This window comes from Leptopilina heterotoma, unplaced genomic scaffold (assembly GCF_015476425.1).
Source record: "Leptopilina heterotoma isolate Lh14 unplaced genomic scaffold, ASM1547642v1 Lhet_78, whole genome shotgun sequence".
In the NCBI taxonomy this organism is placed as follows: Eukaryota; Metazoa; Arthropoda; class Insecta; order Hymenoptera; family Figitidae; genus Leptopilina; species Leptopilina heterotoma.
The window spans coordinates 372,315-390,089 of NW_025111179.1; the positions used below are offsets into that span (position 1 = coordinate 372,315).

General features: G+C 27.2%; 1 protein-coding gene across 1 annotated transcript in view; it reads right to left on the minus strand.

The window, feature by feature from the left end:
- Positions 1–17,438, minus strand: part of LOC122510928 (ATPase family AAA domain-containing protein 2-like) — a 30,400-nt gene extending 12,962 nt beyond the window's left edge. The window contains exons 1-9 of the mRNA XM_043625892.1: positions 17,076–17,438; positions 16,293–16,441; positions 14,725–14,994; positions 13,106–13,297; positions 11,214–11,395; positions 9,900–10,086; positions 9,086–9,271; positions 6,397–6,538; positions 5,755–5,859 (exon numbers count right to left, since the gene is read on the minus strand). Of these exons, the coding sequence (XP_043481827.1) occupies positions 5,755–5,859; positions 6,397–6,538; positions 9,086–9,271; positions 9,900–10,086; positions 11,214–11,395; positions 13,106–13,297; positions 14,725–14,994; positions 16,293–16,441; positions 17,076–17,229 (1,567 nt within the window). The 5' untranslated portion in view covers positions 17,230–17,438. The remainder of the gene's footprint in view (positions 1–5,754; positions 5,860–6,396; positions 6,539–9,085; positions 9,272–9,899; positions 10,087–11,213; positions 11,396–13,105; positions 13,298–14,724; positions 14,995–16,292; positions 16,442–17,075) is intronic.
- Between the last annotated feature and the right edge of the window lie 337 nt (positions 17,439–17,775).

A 17,775-nucleotide genomic window follows, 5' to 3' on the forward strand; every position in this document is an offset into this window, starting at 1 on the left:
ACAAGATTCCGGGCTCAGATTTTAAATTTATCGAAAAGAAAATTAAATATGACGAATTTTGTGCATCAAATTGCAAAAGAAATAAAAAATTTTTTTTAAATAATTATTTCTTACTGAAAATATTTTTTTCACACGAATACAAGTTTGTCACTATTTGGCACAAACTTATTAAACAAAATGGCGGCTTCAAAATGGCGCTAATTTGAGAAAAAAAATTATTCAATTCTTTTTATGGTGCACCGATATTTACCATTGCTATATGAAATGTAATAGAACTTAGTGTTTATATGTTTTTGAGGTCGCTCATGACGAGTATATAATCGGATTTTCAAAATTCAAAATGGCGGATCTAATATGCCCGACAAAATTTTTTAAAATTTACTCGATTGGCTTGAATTTTGTTACTCAGGGGTTTTTAGGGTCGCAAATTATGAATCTGCAATCGGGTTTTCAAAATTCAAAATGGCGAATCCAATATGGCCGACAAATTTTTTTTAAATTTACTCGATTCGCTTGAATTTTATTACTCAGGGGTTTTTGGGGTTGCAGATTATGAACTTGCTATCGGATTCTCAAAATACAAAATGTCGGATCCAATATGTCGGACAAAAATTATTTAAATTTACCACCTACCGATCTACCAATGATATTTATAATATTTCATTTTTTATATTAATTAATAAATCAGTCAAAAGGTACGGACAACACTCATATTGCGAAAGGAATTTGTCTACTTAGAGAAAGAGTCATTTTCCACTATAAAAGCTTTTAAACTGTATTGGTAAGAATACCAAGAAAGAAAGAACACATACATAACAAAAGTACATGGATATAGATCATTGAAATAATATCACGACACTTCAGGAATTTGCAAGCTGGCGAAAAGCTTGCCTGGCGACAACGAAGTTTATTATAATAATAATAAAAATTCGAAATTCAAAAAAATGCTTCCTTAAGTTTCTTAAAAATTTATTTTTGAGTGTTTTAAAAAAAAAATTTGCGAGATTTTGACAAAATCTGTGGGCTGTACACTTTTTTGAACAGTAAATTACAGAATCAGACCACTGCGCGCAGTAAAGTTGCGTAATTTATTATTATTATTAATTAATTATTATTATTATTAAATTATTATTGTTTTTCCCGAAAATCGTTAGAGTTTATATTTTATATTTCCTGAAAAGTCGGAGGTTTATATTTTATCTCCAAAAGAAGGGTTGATCGTCGAATTAAATAATTAAAGTGAATTTATACCATGTAAATTGTGAAGTGATTAATTTAAAGAAAAGTTGATTAAAATATTGAATTGAAGTTTTGTGAAAGAAATTGAATTAAAAAATAATAAAATCTTAACGAAAAAGTTTCAATCGAGTACCTAAAAGAAATTAAATTAAAAAAGTAAAATATAAAATATTATATTAAAATGAAATAATATCCGCGAAAGGTAAGTTCAAATTAAAAATATCAACTTCCGTCTAAAGGACTTGAAAATTGATTGATTAAATTATATCATCAACCAAATATTCAAATGCATTGACCCTGTAGTTTGAATATTGAAAGTTGATTTGAAATATTGTCAATCTAATATTATACTATTGTTGGAACAAATTAAATTAGATTCTTTGAAAAGGAATAAAAAAACCAAACATGAAGGAATTTTATGACCAACAGTATTAATTTTCAATATAAAATAAAAAAAGTCATTGGTATTTCTTGTTTTTGTTTTTTTACAGGGTGCATTCTTTAACGATGACACATAATTTCTTTGTTTTTCGCAAAATAGGGATTGATGACTCAGAACTTTGCAATTTTTAATGATGACTCATCATCATTGGTATTTCCAGTTATTGTTTTTTTACTTATTTTATTCTTGGAATTATTATTTTCGTCTAAATATTGCAAATCACTGTTTATTAGATTCTTATCTAAGGAATTTTTACAAACATTTTCGGTACTTTTCATAAGAATGCTTTTGATCTTACCGCAACTCCAAGAAAACTATAACTAACTTGAAGGTCAAATTCTTATAAACAATTTTTTAAATTATAAGCCATTTTTATAAACGAAATCATTCCTGCCCAATAGGAAATTTACAACTGGCTTAGTACTGCGCCAGCACTGGCAGCACTGGCGGCAAGGCTGAGAGCCAGCACTGGCATGGCACTGGGATGATAACGCCGTCTGGCGCTGCCGAAGTACTGTCTGTCAGTGCTGCCAGACAGCGCTGGCGCAGCACTGGAGCAGTGCTGGCTGAGAATATATTGCCGCAATAAATGCCGTATTGTTATTAATTAGTCGTAAATTCATAATTATAAATAATTTAACAACAAAATGGTAAATAATATTAATAAATAGTTATTATTCATAAAATATTTATCTTCTTAAAGAAATTGTATTAAAGATGGAGACTAACAATGGATATAGTAAATGAAGTAGAAAAAAATTGTTTATAACATTTAAAAATTAAATAATAAACAATTACAGTAAGTGTGCATTAGATTTTCATACGTTAGAACCTAACGATTGGAATCTAGAAATATCGCAAACCTATGAAAATAAACAAAATTGCTGACGAGGGGAATCGAACCTACGACCTACGGACTAACAGACTAACGCTCTAACCACTATGCTAACGACACATATGTACAGTAAAGTATTAATATCTCGGTATCATTCAGACATACAATTATTGAGTCAAAGATGAGAAAAAATAGGGATACGTTAGAAATAATAAATTGAAATAAAATAAATTAAACTAAATTTTTAATAATTAAATTAAATTACTTTACTTATTGCATTTAACATTTTACGTAATTCTTAAATTACGTGGTAATTTTTTAATACTTTTTTATTCATAGTAAGAAGTATAATAGTATTTTAATAGGAACCAAATTATTATTGAGATTAAAGTTTAAATTTTGTTTATAATTTTAATTTGTTTAAATAATTTATTATTTACAAAATTAGAGAATTGTGTTAAATTATTATTAAATTTAATAAGAATAAAAAATGAACAACTGAAAAGTAAAATATTAATTTTTTTCAATAAATTTATATTTATAAACATTTATAAACTTTTTTTATAATTTTTTTCAAGTTTATGTCAATAAAGCAATGTTGGCAAAGAGCGTCATGAACAATTTTTCTCTACTCAGCCAGCACTTGCCGCCGTGGCTTGTCCAAGCTTTGGCGAAACAAAAATTCTGTACTGCGCCAGCACTAAGTGTCGAGGCTCGGCTAGACTACGCCGAACAATCGTCTGAGTACTAAGCCAGTGGTGAACATCGGCACTACACTGGCATTTCCCATTGGGTGTAGTTTAAGTTGGTTAATGAACATATTAGCAGAACAACGTCGTGAAATTCAAGTGCGCTTGAACAAATTAATTCAAGAAATATACATAAAGTTAAAAGTTTAATTAAATCAAGGTCACAGTTAATTATTTTTGTGAAAAAATTTAAAAATTTAAATTTAAGTGATAAAAATGAATTTCGATAAATTAAACAAAGCAAGCAAAGTCTTGGTCACCAAAACAACAAAGGAGTTAACCATCGATGCATTCTATAAAGTATAGCAGACATCAAAAGCATTCTTATGAAAAGTACCGAAAATGTTTGTAAAAATTCCTTAGATAAGAATCTGATAAACAGTGATTTCATGATTTGCAATATTTAGACGAAAATAATATTTCCAAGAATAAAATAAGTAAAAAAAAAACAAAAACAGGAAATACCAACGATGATGAGTCATCAATAAAAATTGCAAAGTTCTGAGTCATCAACTCCTATATTTTGCGAAAAACAAAGAAATTATGTGTCATCGTTGAAGAATGCACCCGGTAAAAAAACAAAAACAGGAAATACCAATGATGATGAGTCATCAATAAAAAATTGCTAAATTCTGAGTCATCAACCCCTATGGAAAATTCTAGGATTGTTTTATAATATTAAGTTATAATTCCAAATTTCGAATTAGTCCGAAATCTGTCCTAATTTTTAACCAGGTTTCGTCCTGGATTTTTTAATTCAAATTTTCGTTCAAATCTTGTCGAAGTAACAGAGGGTGTACAGTACAGGGAGAGACATTAAGTCCTGTTTTGTTTATCTTATTTATGGTGGATTTTGAAAGAAAGCTCAGGAGCGCTGGAAATGAGGGTTTGAATGTAGGCGGTACTGAGGATTTACTTATATCATTTTACGCTGATAATGCGGTTGCTCTAGCTGATACCCCTGTAAGAATGCGCAAACTAATAATATCAATCGAAAAATATTGAATATGAAACGAATTGAAAATAAATACTTCGAAAACTATTATGATTATATTGTAAACTTTATAATCGATATTTTATAAAAATCATTTAATTTTTGTTACTTATATAAATTAAGATTTAATTATGTAAAAAAGGTGTATTATACCGTAAATAAACTAAACTAAAACAGAAATTGTTCATTTTAGAAGGGGTCGGCTGGTAAAGCAACTTCTGAAAAGTTTTACCTTGTAATGGAAAATTGTTAAGAATTGTAAATTCCAATTGCCTTTAAGTACAATTGGTTTGCCCAGCTGAAGTTACTCTTGGAAAAAATTAATCTTTCAGAATTATGGACAACTCCTTATTCTCAGGTGTGGAAAAAAATGGATTTAGCCTCAAATCGATATGAGAGACATTTGAGGTTTACTGATTTCATTAAATATGAACATTCGAACTCTAAAATACACAATGTCATAAGATAATTAGAAAAGAAAACAGCTCTGTACTTATATAGGAGAAGGAAGTTGTACTTGACAAAAATATTTGTTCAACTGAGATTAACTTCAAAATATTATATTAGATTTTCTTATAGGGGTAATATATTCGGTTGAGATCCGCAGGCAATCTGTACAATGTGTAATTTAAAAGAGAGTGAATCACTACGTCATATTATATTTGTACGTCCGGTGTATAAGGGTTACAGAAATCATTATTTAGAAAGCTTCGAAATTAAAAACGTATATGACGATGTTTCGACTCGACTTTGTAATGTGCCTGAGGAAAAACTTTTAAAAAATGTCTGTCAGTATATAATAAAATCTCCATTACTGAGAGCTCAAATTTTAAACGACTAACATTTTCAATCTGTTCTCTTTTACTTTCTTTATATGTAAACGGCAAAATCTCCTGCTACAAAAATGTAATTTTTATAATGCAGAAATAAATAAATAAAATAGTAATTTTTTGATCTAATTAATTAATTATTAAAGTAAATTTATATTAATTAATTAATTTAAGAAAATAATATTAGTATACAAATAAGTTGTTGAATTTTAGTAGTGGAAATAACAATTTAAAACTGACGCACTCCCAAGAAAGGTACCCAAGAAACAAAAAAATTTTAGTTTATGTTTATAATATTACATTCTTATTTTTGGAGTAAAAATACGAAAATAAAATCAATTATTATTAAAAATTATTTACTTTTAAATTACATTAAAAATATTCAATAAAAAATTGTTTTTAATTTACATAATTAAAAAAGATTTTTTAATTGAGATAAATTCTAACACAAACATAACGAATTCGTTTGCTTAGGTACCTTTCTTGGGAGCCTTCGGAGCGTGTCACAAATTTTAAAATTTTAAGAATAAGAAATATTTTTGAAATTTAAAAAAAATTTGATATTTGAAAATTTATGCTAGTAAATAATAAATAAATTCAAAAAATAAAATATTACTTAAATATTCATGCTATATAAATTATTGGTATTGAAAAATATCTCATACTTGGTTTGATTTCGCTAATTCCATTGTCCGAGCGTACTGTATTCAATTTTCCTCTTCCTCTCGCCTCAGTTTTTATTTTTCTTCTCGGTGCAACACTCACAATTTCTAGTGAAACGAAAAAAAATTATTTTCAAAAAACACTTTCAAAACCGACAAACCAATAATATTTTTATCAAAATAATTAATTTAGTTTTAATTTAATTTCAAAATATATTAAAAATTTTCTTTTTGTTATGATTGGATTCATTTTAAAGCAGCTTAACGGATAAGTTACAAATTTTTAAAAACTGTCGATTGAATATATTTTTCAAGGAAAATAAAAGGAGATACGTATTTTTTCTAAAATAAAAAATTTTAAGAAAGTTATAATTCCAGACAATAATCAATAAATCTTGGCGCAATCATAAGCCTCAAATTTCAAGAAAAGTCGCCTATGAGAATGTTAAAAGAAATTAATTAATTAAATTTTTAGCGTTAAATGTTAAATATTATAAGGTTTCTTAAATTGATCTTTTTAAAATTCGAAAACATTCACTTATTTTCCTGATGAAATATAATATTAATTTTAATAAAAGGTTAATTTTTATTATAATAAAAATTATAAAAATTATAAATAAAAAAAACAATTAAAAAAAATAATACCTGCGGATGATCTGTAGGAGAGATCATCATTGGTAGAATTTGCTTTCATGAAAAGTTGACGGAAGTACGACTGCCTCTCAGAATGTGTCGGTGGCCTAAGCTCATAAACTTCTCCTTGATGCTCGTCAAATAGAGTCGTAATCTTTTTTTTGTAAAAAATAAATATTTATTTTTACTTTCATGAGAGATTCAAAGCTTATAATTTTACTTTTATCTAAACTCTCTGAATATTAAAAAAATATATTATGTTATCCTTAAAAATAAAAACTTTTCAAAAAAAAAATATGACGACGTAATAAGAATTTTTTAAATCGTCTGATTTGTTTTTTTTTTAAATTGACAAGAAAACACTCAATTAACGAGTTTTAGAATTAATCAAAATAATTTGTTGTTAAAATTCGTTAACGTTAACACTGAAAGGAGAAAAATTTTTTGTTCGCGAAATCAAAAAAATCTAACGATTGTTTCAAAGATTTTCGATTTAACCCTTAAACCGCACCCAGGGGGTGCGTTCACGTAACTATCACTTCTACTCAAAAAATTTTCAATTTCACCTAAAAAATGTTCTCATTCAGGTGAAAAATTTTTACTTCTAATTTTACCCAAAAAATTGTCACTCAATTTAACCAAAAACATTTTTACTTTCAATTTCATCAAAAAAATATTCACTTTAACGCAAAAACTTTCACTTTAAATTACCTACACCTAAAATATTTTCACTCTCAAACAAAAAATTTTCACTTTCACTTAAATAATTTTCACCTCCACTCAAAATATTTTTTATAGAAAGTGAAAGTTAAAATATTTTGAGTTAAAGTGAAAATATTTTGCGTAAAGTGAACATTTTATGAGTGAAACTGAAAATATTTTCGTTGAAATTATGAAAGTAAAAAGTTTTTGATTGAAAGTGATAATATTTTTTGTGAAATTGAAAGTGAAAGTATTTTGTGTGAAATTTAAACTGATTTGTTGGCAAAATTGAAATTAAAAATATTTTAGAAGTGAAAATTCCTTGGGTGAAATTGCAAGTGAAGATTTTTTCATATAAAATAAAAGTATTTTGGGTAAAATTGAAGATAACAATTTTTAATTGACAGTAAAAGTGAAAATTTTTTTTGTGAAAGTGCAAATATTTTGAGTGAAATTGAAAATGTTTTGATTGAAAGTGAGATTTTTTTGAGCGGAGGTGACAATTTTGTGGGTTAAAGCGAAAATTTTTTGCATTAAAGTGAAAATTTCCTAAGTGAATATGAAATTTTTTGCGTGAAAGTGAAAATTTCTTTGATAAAATTGAAGGTGAAAATTTTTTGAGTAAAAGTCAAAGTTACGTGAAAATTTTTGCATAAAAGTGAAAATTTCTTTGATGAAATTGAAAGTGACATTTTTTTGTGTGAATCTGAAAGTGAAAGTGAAAGTGAAAGTTACGTGAACGCACCCCTGAACATTTTTCTAATTCTTCAGATGAATGAAAGAAAGTGAAATTTGTAACATTTTCATTTCTAAAATCCACGAATATTAGTTTTAAATGCTAAGCGCCGACGCTAATGTTTGGTACGAAATTATGATTAAAATGGATAAACAAAAACGATTTTAAAAATTTAATTTCTCGATTACAAAAGTTTTATTCAGAATTTAAAATTATAGAATTAAAAAAATTGTGGGTAAAAATTAGAGAAACTAAATAATAATAGTAATACCATCAGGGGTGCGATTCTGTAATTTCACTTCACTAAGGCTCAAATTTTATTTCACTCTAACGTTAATGATTAGGAAAGTGAAAGTGAAATCAAAAAGTCGTTAGAGTGAAGTGAAAGTGAACTGAAAATGAAGTGAGCGTAGAATAAGTGTGTAATGTGAGTAAAATAAAAGTAAAGTGAAAGTGAATTGAGAGTAAAGTGAGTGTATAGTAAGAGTGAAGTGAAAGTGAATTAAAAATGAAGTGAACCAACAAAAGTGAAGTGAAAGTGAAGAGAGTGTAAAGTAAGAATAAAGTGAAAGTGAATTGAAAACGAAGTGAGTATAAAATAGGATTGAAGTAAATGTTAATTAAGAATGAAATGAACCTAAAATAAGAGTGAAGTGAAAGTGAAGAGAGTGGTAAGAAAGAGTGAAGTAAATGTGAATTGAGAATGAAGTAAACGTTAAAAATGTGTGAAGTGTAAGTGAATTAAGAATGAAGTGAAAGTTAGTTGAGAATAAAGTGATCGTAAAAGAAGAATGAAGTGAAAGTGAATTGAGAGTGAAGTAAGCGTAAAATAAAAGTGAAGTGAAAATACATTGAGAGTGAAGTGAAAGTAGATTGAAAATGAAATGATTCTACAATAAGAATGAAGTGAAAATGACTTGAAATTGAAGTGAGTGTAAAATAAAAGTAAAATGAAAGTGAATTGAGAGTGAAGTGAGCGTATAGTATGAGTGAAGTGAAAGTAAGCTGAGTGAAAAGTAAGAGTGAAGTGAAAGTGAATTAAGAATGAAGTGAACCTAAAATAAAAGTGAAGTGAAAGTGAAAAGAGTGCTAAGTAAGAGTGAAGTGAACGTGAAATGAGAATGAAGTGAGCGTAAAAAATTGTGAAGTGTAAGTGAATTAAGAGTGAAGTGAAAGTTAGTTGAGAATGAAGTGATCGTAAAAGAAGAATGAAGTGAAAGCGAAATTACAGAATCGCACCCCAGAAGTAAAAATAAAACACACCTCAGAAGGGAGATTAGAGTGTGAGCAAGAAGCCGTTGTGACAATTAACATATGCACAGAACGATCTAATCCACGCATGAGAGAAGTGAAAACAACTCTAGCTGCTTCGTCCACTAAATCCCACCAGGACATTATATCGGGAACATACAATAAAGAGGGTAATGTGTGACGTGCTGTTTTAACTTTCTGTAAAAAAACAAGAACTACGTATTAGCCAGATATGTTGTACTGTCTAAGTTTAAATAAATTATTTCTTAAATTGATGTCTTTAATTCAAAAAAAAAAATTTCTTTAAAACAAAGAAAAAGTCGACCATATTCAAAAAAATTATTTGTTTAATGTTTTAATTTTAAATCAACAAAATACTTCTTTAAATAAAAAACAGTACTTTCTGTGCTGCTTCCTAACTACTTTTTTTCAAGTCCTACAGTTAGTTTGATTTTTTAAAATTCTTTTAAATACAAAAATTGTAATTAATAATAATTATTAGGCTTCTTTATACAGAACCTGAAATCATTGAAAAAGTACAGAATTTTTAAGGTTTCATCAATGAGATCTCCAAGTTACTGAAACTTTAAACCTTTAAAATTTAATATTTCTACCCCTGTAATTTTTTGCAGGGGTAAATTATTCCAAAAGCACAGCGTTTTTTTGTAAGCATTTGAGAAAAATATGTTAATAAAAAATTTGGAAAATGATTTTAAAAAATCTTCTTTTATGTTTGTCTAGTAATAAACGCTCATGAAGAAAACCACATTTGAATTTTTAATTTGTGTAAAACAGTGAAATAATTTTTTTTATTGTAAGTGTTCACTTGAATTATTGCTTCCTCAACCGCACGTCCAGTTTCCTCGAAGAGTGTCGTTACGTCCAATATGTGACACGGCAAGTGTTCCAATGTGTGCAGAAGAGCTGGCCCCAAATGTCGAGTGTGACTGCTGTCCTCGCCGCATAATAAAATTCTTGAACAACTGGAGGACCTCGAAGTAGCTTTTCCTGTTCTAATTTACAATAGAATAAATTAAACATACATATACCCACAATAAAACTTGTCTGCAAGGAAAAAAGAAAAAATTCTTAATTTTGAGTATATACTATATATATCTCTCACGATTATTATTCTAAATGAGGTTTCAAAGATATTTTATAAAATTATTTAAGGGGAGGGTTAGACTAAATTTTTTAACTATATCAAGAAAATGATTTAAATCAACCATAAAGTAATTTTTATATAGTAATTTTTGAGAGGAATTCAATGGTCATGAAATAAAATTTTGACATTCGGTTAGAAAATATTTTGACACTTTTTGAATTTTTAATATTCCTGAAAATTGACATTTTTCAAAATTCATTCGTAATTTTGTAGAAAATATGTTTTTGCATAATTTCAAATCACAATTTTTTTTAAAATATAGAATAAAAAAAATGATAAAAGTTATGATTTGAAAGTTAGAAAAATAAGCAAATGAAATTCCATGCATTATAAAAGAATTGAAATTTTTTAGCATTTTCAACCTAAAAGTAATGTTTTTTTTATAAAAAAAAAGAAAAAAATGCTTCAAAAGTAGTAAAAATAAAATTTTTTTTGTGGATATAAAAACATTTTTTATAAAATTACAGACGGATTTTAAAAACTATCATAATTTTTAAGAAAAGTGAAAATTCAAAAAGGGTCATAGTATTTTTTGACAGTTTTTATTCCTCTCAAAAAATTACTATAAAGATAATTTTATGAAAGATTTAAATCATTTTCTTTATATAGTTAAAAATATAATCGAACCCTCTTCTTTAAAAAAAATAAGTTTTAATTAAAAAAAAATTATTGAAGACTATTATTTCATAAATTTCTTTTACAAATTCAAACCAAAAAGATTTATTAGAATTCAAACTCATCTATTATTGAAAATATTAAGAAATAAATACATTTACATAAGAATTTTTGAATTTTTCAAAAAGATATTTGAAATTTTTTAAAAAATATTCTGAGTTTACGTTTTTGAAGCAGGAATTTCTTTTCACTATAGTTTTTTTCTCCCTCTAGTTTTATATGAACTCTTATTCTACGAAACCCCCCTCCCCATATAACCAACGACTTATCTTATCGCATAAAGTTAAAGTTTCATATTACATATTATCAGAGGTAAGCATTCCTGTTGGACAAAGGATCTCGAGCCTCGACATAATAACAGAAAAAGAGTCTTGCAATAACGGTTGAATTCTGCCAGACAGCGATTTTACTGGTGCAACTGCAATTCGATGCGACGCCGGAACAATATTTTGTTGGGCTTTCAAAAAATCTTGCTTTTCCACCTTTTTTAAAAAAAAATACAATAAAAATGTTTTGCAGAATTACTTTCAAATTTATAAATGCAAAAAAATCTAAATATCACTATATGTATGTGGTAAGGACAATTAAAATTTGATTAAATTTAATTAAAATTAATTTAAAGGAGGATTCTTTAAATATCCAATCAAAAAAATTCTTCGGCCATATTGAATTCTCCATTTTGAATTTTAAAAATCTAAGGACGAAATTTCTTTCGCCATATTGAATTCGCCATTTAGAATTTAAAAATCGGATGCAAAATTACAAATTTGAAACCAGGCGAACCCAAAATAACAAGTTTCAAACAAATCAAACCAATTCTTAAAAATTCTTCCGCCATATTTCATTTTACCATTTTGAATTTTAAAAATTTGATGACAAATTTGAAACCAGCACATTTTTTCTAAGGATATCAAATTGAGACAGAAAACGAATCAAAAGTGTTGCGAAGCAACGTTTTGATTAATTTTCTGTCTCAATTTGATATCCTCAGAAAAACTGTGAGCGACTAACGAGTTTCAAACGAATCAAATCAATTCTCATAAATTCTTCTGCCATATTGTATTCGCCATTTTGAATTTTAAAAACCGATTTTAAATTCATAATCCGAAAACCCCTGTCTAACAAGTTTCAAACGAATCCAAACAATTCTTAAAGGGTTAAACTACTCAGCAAATTAAAAAAAAATTTTTTTTTCATTGTATTAATTGAGGCATAAACTATCCAGGAATGATATGTTAGTACTATTTTGTCGGGAAAAATTCAATAAACTACTTTTAACAAATTGTGCATCCGGAAATTTTAAAAGAGTTTTTCTTAAAACTACATTTTTCAAAACTGCGTAAACTATTAATCTCTCAAATTTGGTCGGATTCATATGAAATTTCAACTGAAACTTCTTAGAAAAATTTTCTAGGGAAGAACTCACGTTTTTTAAATTGACCTCAAGAAATCTCTTAGGGATTTAATAACGAGTGCGAGTGTTTTAAAAAAGAAGATAATCGGAATCCAATCAATTTTTAAAAACTATTCCACCATTTTGAATTTTAAAAAACTGACTTTAAATTCACAATCAGCGACCCCATAACCCCCGACTAACGAGTTTCAATTTTCAAACAAAACCCAAACAAATTCTTAAAAATTCTTCCGCCATATTGCATTCGCCATTTTAAATTTTAAAAATCTGATGCCAAATTCATAATCTGCGTCCTCGAAACCCCCGATTAGCGAGTTTCAAACGAATCAAATAAATTCTGAAAATTTCTTCCGCCATATTGAATTTGCCATTTTGAATTTTAGAAAACTGATTTTAAATTCATAAACAACGACCCCAAATACCCCGACTAAAGAGTTTGAATTTTCAAATGAATCCAAACAATTCTGAAAAATTCTTCCGCCATTATGAATTTTAAAAATCGGATAGAAATTTTGAAAATTAGGGATCTAAAAAAACCCCCGAGTAATGAGTTTCAAGAATATCCAAACAGTCTTCAAATTTTGTCCTCCACATTGGATCCACCATTTTGAATCTTTTAAATCTGATTTTAGATGCATGATCAGTGACCTTAAAAATTACCACGCAACCAGTAACATAAATAAATATGCGAAATGTTTTAAGCTAATTCATTTGATTCGTACATTTTTTAACTTCATATTATATATCCGACATTTTCATAATAACAATTCATAATTACCTTTAGTGATCTTTCATTAATATGGTATTTTGATTTTGATGTATAAATCTGCGGATAATTTCTCCTAACGCAACACATAACAGCTTCAGCACATAGCGCCTGTAGATCACTGCCGCAATAACCAATTGTTTTAGAGGCCAAATAAGCAAAAAATTTTTGTGGTGGTTTCTGCTTCCAATTTTTCACATGGATCTGTAAAATATTTCTTCAAAAAAATCCAATTCTCTTCCTATATTCTTAGTGGAAATTATTTATTACATACTGTCGCCCATGTAAAAAACGGAAATGTTGACTTATCGGTAAAGAAGAAAACGAGTAGAAAACGAAATTGTACACTTGACGGTAAAGTAGAACACTATATTACCTACTTGCCGGTAAAGTGGAAAACTAAATTGACCGCTTGTCGGCAAAGTAGAAAACTACATTGTCGGTTTATCGGTAAAGTGGAGAACTATATCGTCGGTTTACCGGTAAAGTGGAGAAATATTGTCCGCTAGTCGGTAAAGTGGAAAACTAAATTTACCCCTTGTCGGCAAAGTAGAAAACTATATTGTCGGTTTATCAGTAAAGTGGAAAGCTTTTGTCGACTTGTCGGTAAAGTAGAAAACTATATTGTCGACTTGTCGGTAAATTGAGAGACTATATTGTACACTTGTCGGTAAAGTGGAAAACTATATTGTGTAGACTTGAGGGTAAAGTGGAAAACAAATTGCACACTTGTCGGTAAAGCGGAAAACGATATTGTCGACTTGTTGGTAAAGTGGGAAGCTAAATTGTCGACTTGTCGGTAAAGGGAAAACTATATTATCGATTTGTCGGTAAATTTGGAACTAAATTGTACACTTGTCGGTAAAGCGGAAAACGATATTGTTGACTTGTCGGTAAAGTGGATAACTATATTGTCGACTTGTCAGTAAAGTGGAAAACTATATTGTCGACTTGTCGGTAAATTTGGAGACTAAATTGTACACTTGTCGGTAATGTGGAAAACTATATTGTCGACTTGTCGGTAAATTGGAAGACGAAATTGTACACTTGTCGGTAAAGTGGAAAACTGTATTGTCTGGTTATAGGTAAAGTGGAAAACTATATTTTCGACTTGTCTGTAAAGTGGGAAACTAATTGCACACTTGTCGGTAAAGTGGAAAATTATATTGTCAACTTGAAGGTAAAGTGAAAAACTAATTGCACACTTGTCGGTAAAGTGGAAAACTATATTGTCGGGTTACCGGTAAACTATTATCGACTTGTCGTTAAAATGGAACTAAATTGTACACTTGTCGGTAAAGTGGAAAACTAAATTGCGCACTTGTTGGTAAAGTGGAAAACTAAATTGCACACTTGTCGGTAAAGTAGAATACTGTAATCAATTGATCTTTAGTAATCTACCTTGTATACTGCGTGTAAAGTAGTAAAACTACGTATCAACTACTGACTGAGCAGAAATATACATTATCTACACTGTTAATTAAGAAAATCATCTTCACTATTTTCTGTCGATAAAGAAGACATGCATAAGTATTTAAAATAAAATTTGACTTAGCAAAATTAAATTCCATTATCTAAGGTCGATAAAGTAGACATTTTTTACCAAATTTTTTTTAAAAACAAAATTTTACCGCCAATATATCCTTCCTTGCGTTGTAACATGGAAGTGAAAAATACAATTCTCGATCAAATCTGCCGGGCCTTCGAAGGGCCGGATCAATTGCATCCAGTCGATTTGTTGCTCCAATTACAATAATTTCCGAATTACTGTCTAAACCGTCCATTAAGGCCAATAATGTCGAGACAATACTGGCGTGAACAAAATCTTGACGATTTGATCTTATCGGTGCCAAGCCGTCCACTTCATCGAAAAATATTATGCACGGTTTCGACTGCTGCGCCTGTAAAAAAGTGAAATGAATTTTTATTATTGACAAAAAAGGAAACTACCTTATCGACTATGAATAAAATTTGTAGGTATCTACATATCCTACGGTCACACAATGGTATTTTTTAACAATTTACTGTTCAAAAACATCTTACAGTCCAACTAAAAAAATATTTCTTCCACATTTTCTTTATAATTTAGCTAAATATTAATAATATATATCTTTTTTGTTCAAAACATAACTTATTTAAATTGTTATAAACAATATAAATTAACAAATAGTAAACTTTGATTACTTTTCACCAAAAATTTTTTCTGTCACGATTACTTTTTAATTTAAGTTTATTTAAATAATATATGCCCTTTTTAATTAAAACTTAACTTTTTTAAATTGTTATAAACAATATCAATTTACAAATATGTAGTTAACTTTGATTCCTCTTCACTAAAAATTTTTTTTTCACATTTTATTTTTAAATTAAGTTCATTTAAAGAATATATGCCTTTTTTGTTTAAAACTTAACTTTCTTAAATTGTTATAAACAATATTAATTAACAAATATGTAGTTAACTTTGATTCCTGTCCATTAAAAAAATACTTTTTCACATTTTCTTTTTAATTTAAGTTTATTTAAAGAGCATGTACTTTTTTGTTACAAAAATAACTTATTTAAATTGTTATAAATAATATTAATAAACAAATAGTTAATTAATATTGTTTATAACAATTTAAATAAGTTATATTTTAAACAAAAAGGATAATTAATATTCTTCAAATGAACCTAAATTATAAAGAAAATGTGGAAAAAATTTGTTTAGTGAGGAGAAACCAAAGTTAAGTATATGTTAATTAATATTGTTTATAACAATTGAAATGAATTATTTTATGCTTTATTAATTGTCTGGTGGTCATATTGGATTAATTTGAACTGATATAGATTATGTGCAGCAACGGAATAAAAAATAGTCTTTTTTTATAAAATTTATTTTAATTTGTTAACTTTGTTAAAAAAAAATTATAAATAATTTAAAAGTCAAAATTCGGCTTCAAGGGATGTCTTGAGAATTTATTCCCCTTTAATTTAAAACAAAGAACACTCAAATCGGTTAAAAATTCTAGGCTGTAGACATTTTTGAATAGTAAATTGTAAAAAAATTCCACTGTGGTCGATAAGGTAGATTTCTTTATTGTGAATAATTGATATGTATCAGAAATTGTCTAACGTAAAATTTTGTTATTAATATTATACTGTCTGTAGTTATGTTATGTAGATAAAAATGTTGTCAATATTCGCTATATGTTACACTAACCATTAGAAATATTTTCTGCAATTTTTTTTCGCTTTCGCCAACCCATTTACTTAGACAATCGGAACCCTTTCTGGATATAAATGACACTTTTCTTTCTGAATTACTGCATTCAACGGCCAATGCTCCAGCAACTAAAGTTTTTCCTGTACCTATATAACTATATATTATTACACCACTTTTTATAAAATGTAAATTTAATTTGTGCTGTTTATTAATAATTTAATTTATAATTCTTTTTATTTTTACTTTTTTAATACTTATTAAGTCAATTTGTGTCAATTATATTTTATTTTAACCAATAATTTCAGTTTTTGAAGCAAATACCATTTTTAAATAAAAATTATTTAATTCAAGTAAATATTTCTTTGATAATAGACAAGAAATCGATTATTTGAACCAAAAAAAAATTTTTTGCAGTGTAGGAAATAATTTAAAAATTTAAATAAGTAAATTACTAATTTATAAAGAATATTATCTAAATAAAATTTTATTTTTGATATTTACTTTTAAAATAAATTTATAATTGTTCTAACAATAAGTCTATGACAAATTATTAAAAATGAAAAAATTAAGTAAATGATTCTGTAAATAGATAAATAAAAAATGACTAAATAATAATATCATAAATATATAATAAATAATAATAAATAATAATAATAGTATATTAATCATGGTTGATAAAGTTTATAATAAATTCTTTACTAAAAAATAATAAATAATAGTGCGAAATGAGAAAATAATTAAAATTGTTGTTAAAACAGTGAAAATGTGAATTTTACTGACCAGGTGGACCGTAGAATAATAAACCACGTGGAGGTCGTAGATTAAATTTAGCGTAAACTTCACCATACATTAGAGGAAAAAGAACCATTTCTTTGACAATTCGAATATGTTTATCAAGTCCTCCAACACACGAGAAATCCTTATTTAAAGTCATCGTGCAAATATAATTTAATTTTTCAACTTTCCTCTAATAAATTTGGAGTTGACAAAAATTTTAAGGTTGTGAACACTGATTGAAAATCATTTCATATCACTTTGAAATTAATTCAGAATTTGACTTGATGAAAACGAAAATTTATTTTAAAAACTACAAATTTTCACTTCACGAAATAATAAAAAAAAGAAATAAAAATAATGGAAATTAAAAGTAATAGATGTTGTGCACAAAAAAATTTCCCCTTGCTGACATTTCTCCAACTAGAAAGCTTTGGCCTGAACAAAGACGAGAATTAGAAAACAAATGAATTGTGTTTTTATTTAATATTTATATTTTTTTGATCATTATTATAAATTTAGGTGAAATTTATAATAATTTGATACTTAGGTAGAATTTAATAAAATTATATAATAGAAATAAATATTAATTAATAATTACGAAATTTCTGAACTGTGTCACTTAAAACAAACTTTTTAAATTTGCATTAATTCTATACATAATTTGTACAGTATTTTTTGGTTCAAAAAACATTAACTGTAATGC